Source organism: Cavia porcellus, unplaced genomic scaffold (assembly GCF_034190915.1).
Source record: "Cavia porcellus strain 051 isolate PalLab524CR breed Dunkin Hartley unplaced genomic scaffold, mCavPor4.1 scaffold_15, whole genome shotgun sequence".
Taxonomy (NCBI): Eukaryota; Metazoa; Chordata; class Mammalia; order Rodentia; family Caviidae; genus Cavia; species Cavia porcellus.
In genome coordinates, this window is record NW_026947498.1 from 66,695,392 (window position 1) to 66,714,820 (window position 19,429).

At 36.7% G+C, this 19,429-nt stretch overlaps 2 protein-coding genes across 7 annotated transcripts in view; one reads left to right on the plus strand and one right to left on the minus strand.

Annotated features, from left to right (window-relative positions):
- The window catches only part of LOC100721056 (rab-like protein 3), a 131,733-nt gene extending 123,289 nt beyond the window's left edge, over window positions 1-8,444 (minus strand). For all 4 annotated transcript variants that reach the window (XM_063225041.1, XM_063225040.1, XM_063225049.1 and 1 more), the window contains exons 1-2: window positions 8,282-8,444; window positions 3,393-3,484 (exon numbers count right to left, since the gene is read on the minus strand). In XM_063225041.1, the coding sequence (XP_063081111.1) occupies window positions 3,393-3,484; window positions 8,282-8,327 (138 nt within the window). In that variant the 5' untranslated portion in view covers window positions 8,328-8,444. The remainder of the gene's footprint in view (window positions 1-3,392; window positions 3,485-8,281) is intronic.
- Window positions 8,445-8,480: 36 nt separating this feature from the next.
- Window positions 8,481-19,429, plus strand: part of Gtf2e1 (general transcription factor IIE subunit 1) — a 34,460-nt gene continuing 23,511 nt past the window's right edge. The window contains exons 1-2 of one of the 3 annotated variants that reach the window (XM_005003412.4): window positions 8,481-8,617; window positions 12,756-13,233. In XM_005003412.4, coding sequence (XP_005003469.1) covers window positions 12,786-13,233 — 448 coding nt within the window. In that variant the 5' untranslated portion in view covers window positions 8,481-8,617; window positions 12,756-12,785. Of the gene's footprint in view, window positions 8,628-8,755; window positions 8,902-12,755; window positions 13,234-19,429 lie in introns of those variants that run through there. The other 2 variants (XM_003469230.5, XM_005003413.4) reach the window with 2 other exon arrangements.

The following is a 19,429-nucleotide window of genomic DNA, read 5'->3' on the forward strand; positions in this document are numbered from 1 at the left end:
CCTGGCAACCCCAGAGACCTCTGCAAAGAGATGCGGCAGTGGAGGGGAGTGGTGGATGTGGAGGACTGCACTGGCTGGTGGTCAGTGCAGGGCACTCGGTCCTCCCTTTGGAGAGAGTGATAGCCAGGAGCTGGACCAGATAAGCCCAGAACTAGAACTGCTGCCAGCTTCTTCCAGTAGCTCCTAACTGGATACAGAATGGTGGAAATTGCTGGGACTGAGCCCTGCCCCTGCACCCATTCCAGTAGCCATTGAGGAGTTCCCTGCCGGTGCCCAGCCTACGTCTGCAGGCAGTGGCCAGCCCCATTCCCCTGTGTACTCCAACAGCCATCCGTGGGGCTCCCTGCCAGTGACCAGCTCAGTCTGAAGGCAATGGCTGGCCCTGGCCCCATGCACACTCCACCAGCTATCTGGGAGCCACTGCAGGCTAGGAAAAACAGAAGACAGCCCTGCCCCAGCGCGCCCAATGGCCACCATCAGATAGTGGTAGACAGCACTGGCTAGAAGAACCAAACAATATTGCTTCAGAGAAATTGTAGCCAATGCGGGAAATGCTTGTGACCTCACTATGCACTTTTCCTGAAGAACCCAGGAATATGTCAAGACAAAGAAGGAAAGGGCAGTCTCTGGTCTCCAATGCAAGCAGAGCAAGTCTAGGAGATGTAAAAACAGAAGAGATCGGGAATCACACACCTGAAATTTCTTAAGTGATGGCAACTGAAGTAAAGAAACAAATTCATGAGGCTATAAAAGAAATTAGAACAGAAATACTATTTCAGATGAAAGAAGAAATGAAGGCTGGGGGTTTAGCTCAGTGGCACAAGTGCCTGCCTCACAAGCATCAGGTGGTGAGTTCAATCCCTGGTACAAAAAAAAAAAGAAGAAGAAGAAGAAGAATGTAATAAAGGAATTGTTAAGTACCTCTAAAGACAGATTAAAAAAAAACTAGAGAAGCATAGGAAAATGAGGGAAACCTTGAATGAACAATATAAAAAAGATTTAGAATACATGAAATAGATTCAAACAGATATCCTGGAAATTAAGAACTCCATTGAAAGCTGGAAAAACCACATGAAAGAAACTGAAGATAGATAAACTTAAAGAGAGGTTTGCAGTTTGTGATCCCGAAAGAAAAGATGTCTTAAAAATAACAAGTAACAATTCAACGGCTGCAAGACAACACAAAGAAACATAACTTAGTAACAGGTGTGAGTGAAAAGGCAGGCATCAACACAAAGAATATTAAAAGTCTATTTACAGAAATAATATCACAAAACTTCCCAAGCATGGGAAAAGGAAGTGACACTTAGATAAGTGAGGCAAATAGGATTCCAGCTAACCATAATCCAAATAAATCTACATCCAGACATATAATCAAGATCCCAGAAATTCAATGTAAGAACAGAACATTAAAAGCTGTTAGAGAAAAGAAACAGATCACCTATAAAGGCAAATCTGTCAGAATCATGATAGACTTCTCAATCATCAAGCCAAGAGCTTGGAGTAAAGTATTTCAAGTCCTAAAAGAAAACAACTTCCAACCCAGATTGATGTACCCTGCAAAACTATCTTCCAAAATTAATAAACAAGATACTTCCATGACAAAGAACAACTGAAGGAATTCATGATCACCAAACCAACCCTATAAAGAATATTGAAGGACATTCTAGAGAGAGATGAAAAAGACCTTGATTCCAGGAACAGCAGTAGAGAGGGATCATCAAGTGGAGACAACTGAACGGAGGGGAAAAGTAGGCAGCCAATGGTGGTAATCTAGCCTGGCAGAGAGGAGTCAGTGCATGTTGGTCACAACCATTAATGTAGAGGGCCTCAATTCACCAATAAAAAGAAACAGACAGAGTGGATCAGGAGACAGGATCCATCAATATGCTTTGTACAACAAACACTTTAACTAGAAGAGGGGTTCACAGACTGAAAGTCAAAGGAGAACAGGGTTCTCTGCGACAGGGAACCAGAAAGAAGTATGGGTAGCTTGCCCATCAGCTGCAGAGTGGATAAGAAAGACATGGTGTTTTTATACAATGGAAAGCTACTCAGCTATAAAGAAAGATAACCTTGAGGCTCTTATAGGTAAATGGATACAACCTCAGATCATGCTTATGGATGAAATGGCTCAGAGTCACATAGGTGAATATTGTGTTGTCTCCCTAGTATAAAAAGCTAATGGAGTTAGTGTGATCCAAAATGCACAATACATATTGTGTCTAAAAAGGGAAGGTAGTGGCCATTGTTAATCTATTATTGTGATTTGAAACTCGTATTGCTTTCATTGTTCTGTTTAGTCTGGTTTTATTCTATTTTGTCTAATTTTATTATATTTGATGGCATGGACAGCTATTTCAAAGATAACAAGATACACTATGGTAGCCATTATTGATTTCCTATTATCTTGTTTTGAAGCCCTGTATTGCTTTTATTGCTTTGTTTTGATTGATTTTATTCTATTTTGTTTTGTTTGATTTTATTATGCCTGATGGTATGGGCAGTTATTCTGAAGATAACAAGAGGCATTATGGTAGCCATTATTGATTAGCTTTTATCTTGTTTTAAAGTCATGTACTATATTCATTGTTTTGTTTTGATTGACTCTACTCTGTTTTATTTTGTTTGGTTTTATTCTCTTCAAAATAAAAATAAAATAATTTTAAAAAGCAAAATTTTGCAAACAACTAGAGAAAAAATTATTTTAAAAGTTAAAAGTCCATTTTAAAAGTTAGAGCCTATTAAACAACAACTTCAAAGAATGGAAGGAAAACAATTCTCAGTATTCTTAATGACCATTTTTTCCCCATTTATTTCTTAAATCAAAGGTGAAAGATGCGCCAGCAGGTGATAGGTATGATCAGAACTACCAAGAATAGCAAAACCAACAATATCTGTGAAGATACTTGTTTCAGTGGAAATTGCACCCACTTCCTAAATGAGAGATAGAACAAATGACTTAGGGATACGGTTCCAGAAGCTTCCACATTTACACTACATTTCTGGCCAGGAGTTGGCAGCCTTAGTGGCATAGGCTTAGGCAGGAATATTTACAGAAAATGTTAAGTAAACTGATATTGTATACAGCACAGTGATTAAAACGTAAGTCTATGTAATTAGACTAACTAGTTTTAACTGTTGCCGTTGCTTTTCATATATTGAGTGAATGTGACCAAGTTACTTTCCTATGCCTTAGCTTTTGTAACTGTAAATCATTGTTTAAAAAAGTTTAAGCTAAAATGTGTAAACCATTTGTATCTGCCATATAATAGGGGCTTAATAAATGCTAGTTATCATTAATCTTGATTATAGTACTATAATTTGATCATGCAGTTTTAAATAATTATCTTTAATCTGACTACTGAAACTAAAACATATGAGACACATACTCTAACATCCACTGAACAGCCCACAGTCCACGATGGATTTCCCAGCACTTGATTCTGGCACAGAAGATGAACTAGTGAAGATTTCCCAACACCTATAAAGGAAATAAGAATTCAAATCATACAAAAGAAACACTGAAATTTATTATGGCGAACATAAGACTATGTGGCAATAATGACATTTAAAGAATTTGATTCTTTCAAATTAGCATCAAAATGAGGACTTCTTAAAATAGGAATGCTGCATCCTGCCCTGAACTTTTTGACTATAGCAGATTGGTTATGCGGATCTATGGTTTTGTACTTTTACTGTGTCCTCTGATGATTCTTATGCTCCTAGCTTGGAGAAATACTGGTCTAAGGTAATTTTATATTAACTAATCCTGTTTCTTTTCAGTGATTTAATCTATTTAGTGTATTTTATAATCACAGAATCACCTAATTGTAGTGGTTAAGGTGTCCCTCCATCCTGCATATCCACACAGACATCCCTTCCACAGAACTGTTCCATTATCTTCAACACTGTCTGTGACAGGGCTCAACATATTCAGACACTACACTTCTCCCACTAACGATTTATTAAAAGAGCAGCTAACCAGTTGGCCTTTAGATAAAAATAATTCTACACTCTTTTTCTACAAGATGGCCTTTTACTTTGAGGCAACACTTTATCTCCTTTTATATTTCTTGAGCTTAGGTCAACCTAATTATTAATACTAAGGGATATACTTGGGAGATCTGTATGAAGAAGAAAAGGAATGAACTCTCCTATATAATATCTATGGGTGCAGCCACTCACTTCTTTAACATCACTTTGGGATCCCATTATAATAAGCACAGTTGGTATCACTAGCCGTGTAAAAAAAAGTCACTAATCTTTGTATGCATTTTTTTTTTTTTTTGTACCAGGGTGCAAACTAAACACTGCACACCTGCCAGGCAGGCACTTGAGCTACTGAGATAAATCCCCAGCCCTCTGTATGCATTATTATATATGAAATCATCAAAGTTACTGCCTACTATAAAAAGTTGTATTATAGACAACCTAGAAAATACTAGAAAAAATATCAGAAGACCATTATTGTCAATATGAAGGTTTATTTAATTCCTTAAGAAGGGAACCTCTATAAGCATATGGTTATTATAACTACATATATGGTATGCTTAACCAATAAAAACAACACAAACTTCTGCTGACGATGGTTTATGCTATCTCTAATATAACACCCATCCTCACTCCATCACCCCTCCCACACAGGCCTGTCAATTAAAAATTCTAAAACATTTTCTGACTTCATATGGGTAAAATAAAAAGACCATCCACTAGGCCTCTCCTATACATTTGCCTACAGAGCACTTTAAACACATTAATACTTTCATTTGTTTATTCCTTTTATTTATTCTATTTATTGCCTGGAGGGTTGAGGCTGGACTTTACTCATCTTTTTATCTTTAGTACTCAGAAAAAGGGATCTTAATGTGTATTTATTTAGTGTCCAACAGTTTACGTGTTAATACAGAATTTTCATAAACATTTTAAATATCTCCTTGGTGCTTCAAAAAATAGATATAAATAATTTATTAGTCTCCCACTATTAAATATTTATGGTATTGTGAAATTTTTACTAGGCAAAGGAAAGCTTTCACTTGTTAAATTTTTTTAAAAATTATTTCTTTAGTATATTTTACCAAAAGTAAATTTAAAAATGTAAAAGAAAAAAATTTAAAGTTCTTGATATTGATAAGCAACTTTCACCTGGTTATATTGCCACCAGTCATATGTGCCTGCATAGAAACTTGCTCAACAGTATCTTTTTTTTTCTTTGCTGATTTGGTAAAAAAGAAAAAAAAAAAGTGACCTCTTGCTTTAGTCTGTATTTCTTCACTTTTTGGTAAAGTTTTACATTACGATAAGTTTGAAATTGTTGCTCTCTTATGAATTCTCAGCCCATGTGCTCTGCCTATTTATCTCCTGCAAGTTAGTATTATTTTTATGTGACATTTTATATTAAAAACATTAACCATCTCATATAATTGAATCCAAAATTTTCTAAATTTCCCTATTATTCCGATTTTTAAAATGCAATTAAGATTTCTAAGGAGTCAGATGTGTTTTTGTACTTACTGCATTGTATCTGCTATCTATAATCTATATGATACAGTGAACTTTGTGTTTGCAGAATTTAGATACCAGGTTCTAGCCACACTTAATAATTTTGTCTGGGTAAATATCTTTTTTTTTTTTTTTGGTGTTTTGAGACAGAGTCTTAGTCTGTACTATAGGACTATAGCCTGACATTGAAGTTGAAGCCACCCTCCTGTGGCAGCCTCCTGAATGCTGGGATACCAGATGAGTGCCACCACAACCCTGGTTGGCTGGATAAAGATCTTCATGCAGATGTGCTGTATAGATCTTCATGAATTAACTGTTTTAGCTTTTAGCCAACACTGTATGAAACAGTTGAAATGCTAGGACATAGTGGCTAACTATTTCTTTAAGAATTTGGGGGCGGGGAGTTCTGATTCAATTTTAACTTTTGAACTAAAATAGATTAAAAGACTATCTTTGAATTGCTTTGGGGAGAAAGGCCCAACATAATCAAATAAATATCAGCTCCAAATCAGGTGCTGCTAATGTTAAGCTCATTCCTAATATCTGAAAGAATAAAGACAAAACAGTATGTGTATGTTAGTGAGACTTTCTGAATTCTTCAACAAATTATCAAATATCTCTTTAGCATACAAAAACCCCTTTAAATCTCATTCCTTTATATATTTGTTGTTGGTCTGCTCAGGGAACCCCCGGGAGATTTTTGAGGGTGAGGTCCCAAGATTAAAGAACACACATGTGCAAGACATCAACAACAAAAGCAGGCAGCAGGAGCAGAGCACAAAGGCTGCCTGCATCTTTACTGTATAATTCTTATACAGATTATTATCTCATATTTACATTCTTACACAGTGCTGTAACCAGCACATTCATGTTACCTATACTAAGTCATGGTTACGTAAGTGTATCCCGCTGTGTGCCTGTGACAAGCGAGCTCCCATCCTCAGGTGTCCTTAGACATTCCTGAGCTGTCCAGATTTGTGAAAGCCTCAAAATTTCAAAACAGAAATATCTTTCTTCAAAAACAAACTTAGTAATTTAAAGTACAAAAATTGTGTTTTAATCTATCGAAAAGCAAATCACTGTTAAAAGGAAACTGATAATAAGACTATAATTGACTTGTACATATAGCCTAATAGTAAATATGCAATAAGAGCAGTTTCCTGGTGGGCATAGCTGCTTCTTGCTTTACAACCAAAGCATATCGGAGCTAATTGGACATTTTTCCCCATTTAGTACAGACACCAATTCTATTAGTTAATACAATGTATTGATTCTATGGAGTTTTTTTGTTTTTTTCCATTTTAATTCTAGGGATTGAACACAGAGCCTCTGCACAGAGCTATATCACTAACCCTTTTTTATTTTTTATTTTGAGACAGGCTGAGCTCGAATTTATAATTCTCCTGCTTCTGCTCCCAGAGTACTGGGATTACAGGCTTGTACCACCTTGCCCAGCTTGATTCTACAGTTATAAGCCTAGCACGTAATATAGTCCCTGTTCAAATATATAAGTCAACTAGTTCCTATAGTCTCAGTTAGACACAATAAAAAATGGAATCAAAATGCCCATCTAGTCTATATATCATAAAAAAACTGTTAGCTCTGGATTCTAGTTTTAAATTGTATTTGGTATTACTTTTGCTGAGTCTTCATCTGTAAAACTGAGTAATTATATTAAATTGACTTCAGCTACATGGTGGAAAAAAATGAAGGTAATATAAACTGGGATTTTGCTCATGGAATTTCATAATGCAATTCTTAGTATATTCAATGCTTTCTGTAAGATACTTTGTAATGCAAATAAACTTAACGTGGAAAGTCCTTAACTTTCCCCATTTCAATTTTATACACTTTCTTTAAGGCTAAGTTTTAAACTTTTTGGGATATGTTCTCTTTACCTCCAACACCTAGCACAGTATCTTTGATGGCAGGAAAATCCAAAGATCAATTCCAGAAAACTCCTGAATAAAATGCATGGTTATCATTTATCTGGTTCTAAAGGAGAACTTGACTGGAGGTGCTGGTGGGAAAGAAAAGGGCCGTGCGATGGAAGGAGAAATACAGACTTCAACTGTGGTTCACAAATGTCCAAGATGCGAAAAAATTAGTTAAATTGCGCTCGATATTTAGTTTCAGTCGCGTCACAAAGTGGCCCTTAATTTCTCTTTTCTCTACAATATAGCACATAGTTGATTTCATGAGAATAAGGAAAGCAAGGAATCCAGGATCACCACTTAAAATTTCATTGCATAATACAGATTACTATTTAAGTGAGTGGGCCCTGGTTCAAATTAGTTTTGTTATTTGCATCTCTCCATCTCACTTTTCTTATTTGTAAAATGGCTTTACGGGCCTGATCTCTGAATTAAATCCGTTAATATATGCAAAGCGCCTGTATGCGCCACTTAATTGATTTAAGGAATAAAGTCTCTCGAAAGGCACAGTTCTTCTAACTTCTGCATGCTTACCACGGAGCTCAAAGCAATACTCAAAGGCCGCACACTTTTAAAGCAAGTGACAATATACTTTAGGTTGGGGTCATCCATCACTTGGACGTGCAGGCCAGTGAAGACTGAAAAAGGTCAGCGCTCCGCGCCTCCTACCAGCGCAACAACGCCACTTGTCAAACGGAGCAAAGTCCTCTGGGAAGTGTAGTCTTTAGGCCTCTTTAGTTACGGTCTAAAGAGCCTGGAAGCTGGTAGGAGACACAGTGAAAGGTGTGGGGGTATTGGCTAACTCAAGAATGTCAGGAGCCCTAGAGACGGATTAGGTAACTCACCGGAGTCTCCCAATACTAGTACCTTTACCCGATCCAGGGACGCCATCTTGCCATTGCCTCCTCGCGGTTAACGCCTGTTCCGGGACTCTAGACCAATCAGAGAGCGGCTTGGAAAACCAACCCCTCAATTTCATTGGCCACTCGGAGTTTGACCATTTTGATTGAAGTCTTCACTGTGGTGATTGGTCCCTCTGGTTAAAGGGAAAGGGTGGTTTCCAAAACGGGTCGCAGGAATAAGGCGTTTTCTTTGTCGCGGGAGTGGCGTGGGCTCCTGTAAACCGGTAGTTGAGGTTCTGAGGGAAGCTGTATGGGGGGAGTATTCCTGGATTCGCTTCGGTAAACTTCGGTAAACCTTATTCCTTGTCCCCAGTTCCCTGGCCTGGCGTCGTATTTCTTGGTTTCTCTTTTTCGCTCCTCTTTCCTTGACCCCGTCTGTCTAGCCACCCTCTTGCCTTGGTCCTCCAAAGAATCCTTGACCATGGAGCTGCCCGGGTGCGACCCCGGGCAGGACAAATTGGCTGCGCCTTGCATGGCCCCGGGCCTATCTGAGAGAGTCAGAGGGAGCGTGGGGTCCGCAGTGGGGAGAACAGGACACTGCTGATCTCAGCTCGGGCGTCGCGGTTAGTGCAGCTTTTTATGTATGAAGGTGGAGCGTGCTGTGAATCACAGTTTGTAGAGTAACAGAAAACTGCAGCCAAATGTGTACAATACAGGCTCGACCAGACCTAAAATAATAATAATATACTGGAATAATCGAATTGAGCGCATTGTATCCGCTCCTTTTCTTTTTATTCTCCCCGCAGTCAGCGTGATTTTTTTAAATCACAAATTTGATTCGATCACCTCCTGCTTAAAGCCACAATACCTGTAAAAAGAGAATGCCTTACAGTTGTCTTTTTCTGTTAGGGAAGCAGGAGTGGAGCAAATGAGTGGGGAAATTGTCAGGATAGGAATGTTGTAGGAACACGTGGCTGGGAGATGTATGGAAAGTTTTTTGTAAGTACTTGACTAGCATGCCAGATTGCTTGCGCGGTTCTTTGGTGAACAAGAAGGCGCAGGTCTTAAAGATAGGTATGGAGAAAGTACAAGAATGGAAAAGAGGGTGGGAACGTATGCTACCAGGGAGGAACGGCCTCTGAAGAAATGTCACTTGAAACTTGAAGGCTAAATAGGAAAAGGAGCTTGGACCTTGCTTCAGAAGCAAAGGGAAAATATATTTGACTCATGCAGTTGAGAGTGTGCTGATGTCTGTGAGTATCAGTGTGACAGGATCAGACCCTTTATTTCTCTGACTCTGTGCCTGGTATTTGTATGATTAGATACATGTTGGTCTGGAGTGGGTAGGCGGGTAATTGAGTTTGGACGATGCCTGGTAAACATAAAGGTAAAAAGGAAAAAAGGCCAGGCATGGTGGCATAGGCCTGTAATCTCAGTACTCAAGAGGCTGAGGCGGGAGGATCCACGTGAGTTGAACTCAATAAGGCTAGCCTGGACTGCATAGCGAGACCCTGTACAGAAAAAAAAAAAGAAGAAGAAATGAAGACTATTACAGATCACACACTCAGATCTCCAGTAACCAGCCAAGTTCCTTCCCAGAGTCTTAATTGCTCTTTCTAATTGCTATTTCTAGTTTTCAAGTTGAGCTTTATGTAAAATCATGATTTTTAATGTTGACAGTGAATTCACATAGGATGAAACCAGGTGTATTTGTCTGCCTTTTAGACCTCTGCCCTAAGTTAAGAAATCTACAGAATAAATAATGAGATTCAGCATGAGTGCGGAAGGGAAGGTGGTAGAGGAGATATAAAGACAGTGATCAGAGAAAGAATTTCAAAATGCAGAGATTTTTAAACAGGTGATACAACTTGATCTCGTTCCTGAGGTCCGATTACTTGGTAGGCATTTTCAGAAGAATATATGTTATTTACACAAAGATAGATTTCTAAAAGTGAATGCCTCATTTCTTCCAAAAGTACTCTTCAGGTGTTGCCTATTTCTATAGTACTTTTCTTGGTTACAGAGTCTGGAAGTTAGTCCATGAACCACCTGTATGAAGAAGACACTATTTATTACTTTTTATATATGCAAAAGTTGAGCCTGGGGATTTTCTGGGGCCACAGTGTAAGAAATGGTTTAGCAAGATCCTGTCTCAAAATAAAGGAGAAGAGGGGGTTGATATGCAGCTTAGTGCAAAGGCCCTGGGTTCAATCCCCAGTACTACCTGCCTACCCCCTAAAAAAAAAATGGAACTGGGATTCAAAACCCTAGATGTTTGGATTGCAGAGTCTTTGTGTCATTCCCGTGCTCTAATCTTCAGGGCTCCCTATGGCACAGGCTGAACAATTAAATGACACAGGAACCTCTCCAGGCAGGATAAGCATTGGCAACATATATAAAAGCTGGGGACAGAGATTGTGTAGAGCAGTGGTCAAGACTGTTGCTTCATATTAGAGTCCTCTAAGAAAGCTTTTAAAATTCATATGATGCCTTATGGAGCCCTCCCAAACCAGCCAAAACAAAACAGAATAGGAGCCAGGATTGGCATTAGATCCTCCACAGATGATCCTGCTATACAGCTGGGGTTGAGAACCATTGATCTAATGCATTGGCTATGTTGGGGAAGAAGGGGGGAAACAACAGGAGGATGTATTAGTGAAAATGTAGGTTATTTTGACATTTGTTTTTTATTCTTTGGTCTTTGTATGTTTCTGAAGCCATGCATTGTATTCTGCTGACAGGTGAATGTGCCAAACAAAAAACCAAATCTGAGTTTAAATACACTGTGTAGACTAACTGGAACAGGAGAGCAAAATGAACTCAGTAGTATGCAGTGGTTCTTTTAGTATTGGATGTAAATAGCCTTAATGCACTGGGGGAAACCATTTAGGATGCTGGTTTGGATTAGGGTGTTACTTTGTTATCTCTTCCTGGATATAGTTACACCAGTTATAAACAAAGTGTATATTTTGTTGTAACTGACTTTCCCTTTGTTTCTTTTATTATAAGTAGACAATGCTTGTGTATAGACTATATGTCTGAGTGTGTAAATATATGTGCTTTTTTAAACCCAAAATATGTGCATAGCTGGGTTATATAGGAATTATGGTATAGTACAGTATTTATAAAAATATGTCTTATAGAAAGGAGCATTAAATCTGATATTGTAACTACTGATTTCAAATAAAAGGCTCAGTTGAAGCTAGTTTTTAAGACAATATTATTCTTCATTGATGTAGTTCAGTGGGGGTAGTCTTAAAATTTTCTCTACTCTTAGGGAGCTTTCCAGATGTAGTCTGGATAGCCTGACCATTTGTACTTTGGAAACCATGCCAGTTTGAGCTTTTGAAGGATAGCTTTTGGACCATGCCGTGAAAGTTAGGCATGCGTAACTTCTTCATTGTTCTTTAAGAAATCCAGTATTTAAAGCTAGTTTGGACACCCCTGTGTCGCCTTTAGACTGTGTTTACTTAATTATAAGGTTTAACTTTTCAAGGTTGGTAAAACTGTATCTAAGTGTTAATTTCTTTCAGATTTACAACAGTTAATGATTTTGTCAGAATCCCAACTGTCTATTACTTATGGTTTATTGATTGTTGTAATTTTATTGTGAAAGCATGACCCTTTAAAACATCGTAGAGTCTCAGTAGAAAACTTTAACTCAGGAAAGGAAACGAACGATTAAAAAGATGTGCGAACTGTTGGGTTTCTCTGGAAGTTTCTATTGGTCCTAGAGAACATTAAGAATTGTTTCCAGGCCTGGTGGTATAAATCTATAATCCCAAGCACTGTTGGAGGCTGAGGCAGGTAGATTGCAAGTTTGAAACCAGCCTATGCAATTTGGCAACTAGTGAGACTCTTATCACAAAGTAAAAAATAAAGGGGGGGGGGGCCTGGGAATATAGCAAAGGTCCTGGATTCAGTCTCCAGCACTGGAAACAAACAAACAAAAATATATTTTGGTGTTTCTCTTTCTGAAGTAAAGTGCACTTGGTATGTCATTGTTATAAATAACAAGGCATTTTTTGAGTCAGGTACATTGTTAGTCATGGAAGTTACCATACAAGAAATATTCAGTTTTTTGGTATAATCTTTTGTGCGCTATAGAGAAAAACCCTGTTCTTCCTTGTAAAATATTTAGGTTTTAGAAGCATTAAAACAGGGGCTGGAGATTTAGCTTAGTGGTTGAAGTGCTTTCTTGGTAGGCACAGGTCATGAATTCAATTCCCGTACAAAAGAAAAAGGCTGGGGATTTGGCTCAGTGATATAAGTGCCTGCCTGGCAAGCGTGAAGTCATGAGTTCAATCCCCAGTACAAAAAAAAAAGTGTAAAAACAGTGTTTGCATACCTTTTGGCTCTCCGAAAATAGTGGTAGCTACTAGCTAATAGTAACACGTTAATTTTTCTAGATTTAAAATAATTATCTTCTTATGCTTACTGATCTTCTCTCTCCTTATTTTTTTCTTTCTGAATTTAGTATATAAAAAGTTGAACTTTGCTGCTAAAGATGGCAGACCCAGATGTCCTCACCGAGGTTCCGGCGGCATTGAAGAGGTTGGCCAAGTACGTGATCCGAGGTTTTTATGGCATAGAGCACGTGTTGGCCTTGGATATCCTGATTCGGAACCCCTGTGTGAAAGAGGAGGATATGCTGGAGCTACTCAAGTTTGATCGGAAGCAACTTCGATCAGTTTTGAATAATTTAAAGGGAGACAAGTTCATCAAATGCAGAATGAGAGTAGAAACTGCCGCAGATGGGAAAACTACTCGCCATAATTACTACTTTATCAATTATCGCACACTTGTTAATGTGGTAAAATATAAACTAGACCACATGAGAAGAAGGATTGAGACGGATGAGAGAGATTCCACCAACCGGGCTTCCTTCAAATGTCCTGTGTGTTGTAGTACTTTCACAGACCTAGAAGCTAATCAGCTCTTTGATCCCATGACAGGTGAGTCTTAATCCAGTTTGTGAATCAAGTAAATAAGATGTGAACCCATTTTCTTAAATTGGTTCATCTAGTTTTTAAGCCAAGCATGTACCTGTTAAAAGTGAATGGACTGCGGTGGATCAGCAGTCGGTTTTAGTGATACCTGGTTGTTTATGCTTTGAGGTTTTGCAAACTTCTTCTTCACAAGGGAGCAGATTTGTCCAAGGGATTTTTCTACCCATGGTTTTCCTGCTTCTGCCCCTACCCTCACTGACTACTGAGCACTGTAGCCTGTCTGAAGGATTGGTTGCTACCAGTCTTATGCTAGTCTGATTTTGCTTTTTACTTCTAGCAAATATTTGAGCACCCATTTATGCCATTCTCTACAGATCAGATAGTTACAATACATTGTATATAAATGCTTTGTCAGTTGAAGTAAATAGTGCTATCAGGAGTACACAATTAGGGCAAATAATTTGGATTTAGGGAAGGTCTATGGGAGAAGTTACGTAACAGCTGAGACCTAACGGGGTAAGAATTACTCTGATAAAATAAGAAGGGAGGCTTTTCCTAATTAACTAATAGATACTGCCTCTTAGACATGCACTAAAAGAAGAGAGTTTCAACAGCATGTGTAATTCACCTCATATAACACATATTTTAGTTCTCAGGGTCATTCTTTTCAATACAACTTAAATTTATTTTCCAAAAATCTAATATGTCTAGCATTAACATAAGAAACTTCAAAGTGCTGGGTTGTAAGAGTTATTTTGTATTGTTTTTAAACTAGATAAAAGACAGTAATTAATTGTCCAAGAGATCAATTTTGCCTTATTTTCTAGAAGTAGAAATCTTTAGAAGCATTCATGCTGTTAAATTAGATTATCTTTTTGTTGTGGTGGAATTTGAGAGTAGAGGTTGGTTAACTTTTAAATAGTTTTCAGTTTTTAACTAACAATTTAATTTTTAATAATTGAAAATTTTAATAATTTTTAAAATCTTACATTGAAAAATTTAAATTTTTACAGAAACATTTTGTTTTACAAAGTACATATTTGTATACATGTTTAATTTTCTTTTTTTTTTTTTTTTTTTTTGGTCTTTTTCGTTTTTATCGGTACCAGGGATCGAACTCACGACTGCCTGCTTGCAAGGCAGGCGCTTATGTCGCTGAGCTAAATCCCCAGCCCCTAATTTTCTAATTTTTGTATAAATTATGTAAGGTACATTTTAAAGAATTCAAAAAATTTTAAAGTAACCCCAAAATCAGTTTAGATTATTACCAAAAAGAGTTATTAAGCCGGTGACTTTTATTTTGTCTTTATTTTCTGTGATGAATATTTTTGGATGAAAAAACTCAAATAATTGTCATGTTGTTAAATATTTGTTTGTACGTGTTTATCCAAAAAGTTTTAATAAGGAGAGACCTTGGTTATAAAAAAAGTCTTAACTATTCTTGTTGTAAGAATTGCTTGAATGCTCCATAAAGGAGGAAGATTGCACAATATATCTAGAACTCTTTTATAGCAGACTAGAAAGATCTTGTGATTTTTGCCATTTACTCTAATAGATTTCTTAAAGAGCTATGGGTTTTGGTTTTGTGATTCTCTGCAGATGTTGGTGTTACAATGGCCCTGTCTTCATCACTCTTGACTTCAATGGAAGGTGTTATCAAGTTCCTCAGAGATGATAATCTTAAGTAATATGCTTCTACTACATTTATTTATCATTTGAGTCTTAGTTAATTCATGAAACTTTCTAAAAGGAGGTGAATCCACTACTTGTATGTCATTATTTAGGAGACTGATCTAAGATGCCCTTTGAATTTTACTATGTTTAGTGCCTAAATGAAACTGCTTTTGAAAGAACTAGCCTGATAATCCAGATAGAGTCAGAGTCACTCGAATCAGTGAGTTGAGATAGGAAAAAAGCGACAGAAAAACATTTGTTTGGAAAGAAAGCTAAAAGGTATCTGCAGTCATACTACCCTAAACCTAATCTTGTCTGAAAGAAAGCTTACATGGTGAAATGTGTACTGTGATCAGTCTAAACAACAACGTATTTTTAACGGGAGGAATGGTCCATATGAAGGTAGAAAGGAGGAGTGTTGGGAGCAAGGAAGTATCACTCACCTTGATTTGCCCAGCTGGAAGGTTCCCTGAGCAGCCTGTGCTGCAGCCTATTTGGTTGGCAGTTCTTTTCCCATAGTAAAAGCTGAGTTATCGTGATTGAAAATTTGTAATGACTAGGGACCCTAATTCTGAGAATGAACCCACCTTTTGATTTTGATTTAGACTTCACTGAACTTTTTTTGAAAAACAAAATGTGCTAATATGTTGTTAAGCCCAGTCTACATACTTAGTTCTGGTGTTTTAGGTTTTTTGTTTGTTTATTCTTTTAATAAAAACATTGTCTTAATACCTTTATTCTCCATTGATCTGTGCATTGTCTTTGGAAATCTACAGTATTTCTCATTCCTCTTTTTTTGCTTAATTTCCATTCTCTTTTATGAAGATGTGAAATAAATATTTGGTATAGGAAATATTAGCAGGGCAAAGGGAGATTTTTCTGCTTGTCTAAACTGGTAGACTACAGTTTTCATGCTAACCTCAGTCCTATATAAACCTGTTCTATTTCCTGGCTGCTATTGGAGATTGATATTATTTCTGAACTGAATAGCCAATAATTAGGCTAATAGCTGGCCTCTGTTTTTATTCCTTATTCAGCAGATCTAAGGTTAAACTGATTTATCTCCACCATTAGGGAACATTCAAAAATTAAATTTGCAACCTTCTGGACTTTATTGGTTTTCTGATAAAAAGTTCTTAACTCTGTGGGGAGCTTTTGACCACCAGGCAAACAGTGGTCAGTTCCAGGCTCAAGGTTGTAAGCTTAGAGCAAATTGTTTTACCAGTGTTAACTGACGCACAGGCTAGTGATCTCCCTTTTGCAGTTTATAGCTTATTTCTCCAACTTGCCTTTCCAATTTTGCGTCTGGTGTTCACTCTCTTTAAATAGACTTAGCATTTCAATTTTAGCAGTCTCAGCCACGGGTTAGTTAATGGCACTTCTAAGTTAAGTTCAGCAACATGTCATACTTCCTTTTTAGATGTTAAGTGAGATGGAAATAGCTTTGTATTTTCCATTTTTAATTTAAATTATACAGCCATAAATCAAAAAATATGATAAAAGTCACCCACAAACCTACCGTATTATCTTTAGCATCTTATTTTTAGTTTTAATCATAGTACAGAATAGTTCGTGATCTCTTGCTTTCTTAACATACCAAACTGTTGATTCTATTTAGTGTTCAAAATGTGTTTTAATAAGAAATATTCCTGTGTTTCCTTCCTACTTCTTTGATTGTATCTGTTTTTTACTGATATGTCTATCTTTTTTTTGTTGTTGTTGGTACAAGGGATCGAACTCACGACTACGTGCTTGCAAGGCAGGCGCTTAAAATGCTGCTGAGCTAAATCCCCAGCCTCCACCTTTTATTCCTGTTAAGTTTTTCCTTAAAAATTTTGTAGGCTATATTACTGAATTTATCTAGAGACCCCAGAATCTCATTTTAAATAAACTTTGAGATGAAAGATAATTTGAATTTTTAAAAATAATATAAGTATACATTTAGCAAATCCTAAAAATAGAAATTGAGAGATTGTCTAGTTTAACTCAAAATGATGTTTGTGTGGGTGTCACATGTATCACTCCTATGTTGTACTCTTACATTTGCAGGTCTTGCAAAGTAATATCATGCATAAATGTACGAGTACATGAAGTACTGGGGTTCTACGTTTGTGAGTCTCCCAAAGACTTGTTAATAATGTTTGCCTTCATAAAGAGGCTACTTTTTCCTGCTTTCATGTCTCACATGTTGGACAGGAGATGTTTTCTGTAAGCAGTGCTTTGAGTTCCTGAAGTGCTGAAAGTACAAACAAAAAAGAAATCGTAAGATTGTTTGCTTATTTGCTGAGGCCTCAGTCTTCTGAAATTTTACCCGGGATGACTTAATTTAGAAATTATACCAGAAAGCCAAAGGGCTGCACTTGGTTGGGGTATGAAAGAATCGAAAAGGTGATTGTTAGAGTAAGTTGAATGAATATATAAAAACAAATTATGGAAAATAGTAAGTTACAAGTGTCTTTTTTCATCTCCCCTCCTCTATCTCACGCCTTTTTTCTGTTTTTTTAAATTGTGTTTTTCATTTTGAGAATTTGAACTTTGTTTTTTAAGCTTTCATGTTTTTTCTCTTTTGTCTTTTGATGCTAAAATAAACCTCCTCTATTTGTAGAGTTACTTTCTTGTTTTGGTGCTGGCATACAGTACTAATTTGATTATTGTCTTTCAAATATTCATGTCAGGACCACAGACTTTTTTAGTTTCTTCAGAAGCAGGGATTGAACTCAAGGCCTTTGCACTGAGGAATATCCTCAGCCCCTTTTTAATTTTGAAATAGGGTCTCACTAAGTTGTGCAGGTTGAGTTTGAACTTCATCTGCCTGTCTCAGTCTTGCAAAGTGCTGAGTTTATAGGTGTGCACCACCATGCACTGCATTAAAACCACAAACTTTTTAAAATTGTCATTTTTTTTCCTCACCCCTAGGCATAGGACAGTTTTTACCCTTCATAGTGAGTTCTAGAATTTAGGGGAAAAGTACGAACAGAAGAAATCTAGGTAAATGCCCATCTGAGGGAAGAGAAGTCAATTCCATTGACAAATTTAGTTTTTTGAGGGGGAAGAGGAGATTGTATTGGGTATATCATTACTACACGAGATTTTCTGAATTTACAAAAATACTAAATCTGCTGTTTTTGACATTTAACATGCCCACCAATATTTTTGTAGTCTTCCATATTCTGCAGTGAATTATTAAGTAGTGATTTTTCAAATTCTTTTTTATTATAGGTAAGTAACTATTTTGCTGTTATGTCTGTTACTATTAGCTAATAGCAGTTCTTTTTTCTTTATTTTTTTCCTTATCCAATTAAACTGAGGAAATTTGCTTTATGAAAATAGTTTGGAAATTAGAATAAAAGGAGACTGGCTTTTTGAGACTTGCAACCTTTGACTTAACATTTTAATATATAGCCCCTGAATATTTTGAGTTGTAAAATTTGTACAAGTTCTGATGATGCTTTCAGTAGTAGCCCAGAATGACTGTATAACTGTATATTTATTAGAAAGGAGCTAAATAATTTTTGGAGTGGTCAAATATTTTTTTTTTTTTATTTAAAGAAAAGGAAACGAAAAAAAAATACATGGAGATTAAAAAAAAAAGGGTAGAAATAATACTAAATTACAGACAAACAAAAGGTAAGAAATTGCCAGTTGATGAGTTACAAATTGTCTTCTTCGAAATGGCTGTTCAGGTTATAGAATTAAAGTATTTAGAATGACATTCAAAAAAGTGACCCTACAAACCATTCTGCTTTATGGCCGAACAAAAGCTCCGTAATATGATTATCAGTCCCACCTATTTGTTTTACATCTCTAAGAGGATAAGGTTAACCATATCAAAACAGAACAGAACATTTAAAAAAAAAATAAAAAACAATTTAAAGAAATACAGATTTCAAAGCAAGTCCACTGGAGATCTACCTTGTCTAACTGTCTCTAGCTTCTTACAAATAGTTGTCCCTAACTTCACCCACTTTCTATACTTATTGCATATTATAGAACAAATCAAATCATTACAGGATGATGGAGTCTTTTTAGGTCCTCAAGTTCCAGATTAGGGAAGACATTTCCAACTACCATCGCATCTCTCATTCTCTTTGTGATAGCCGTCCCCATCTCTGCATATGCTGAAGTTGAGCTGAAGAAACCAGTCCAGAGTCATTTTAATCAGCAAGCAATAGATTGCTAGAATTTATATTATAATGCTACAAAATAAGCCTCGGGTTTTTCAGGTCTCTTCCTCAGAGTATTTGTTCCTATCCTCTCTGTATTATAGGGAAAACCAAGTCATAACAAGACAGCGAAACAATTTCCTAGATAAACATGCAATGGATAAGACTTATAAAACTATAATATAAATGATCTTCCGTAGCTACTATGTTTTCTCTTGTTATTTTCAATAGATTTGTCGACAACACTGGCTTATTATAGTTAAATATACTATCACCTATTTTTATAAAAACTTATCTTTGACTGCATTGTAGTATTTGAGAGCTGTTACTGATTCATACCAGTATGGATATCCTTTACATCCTGT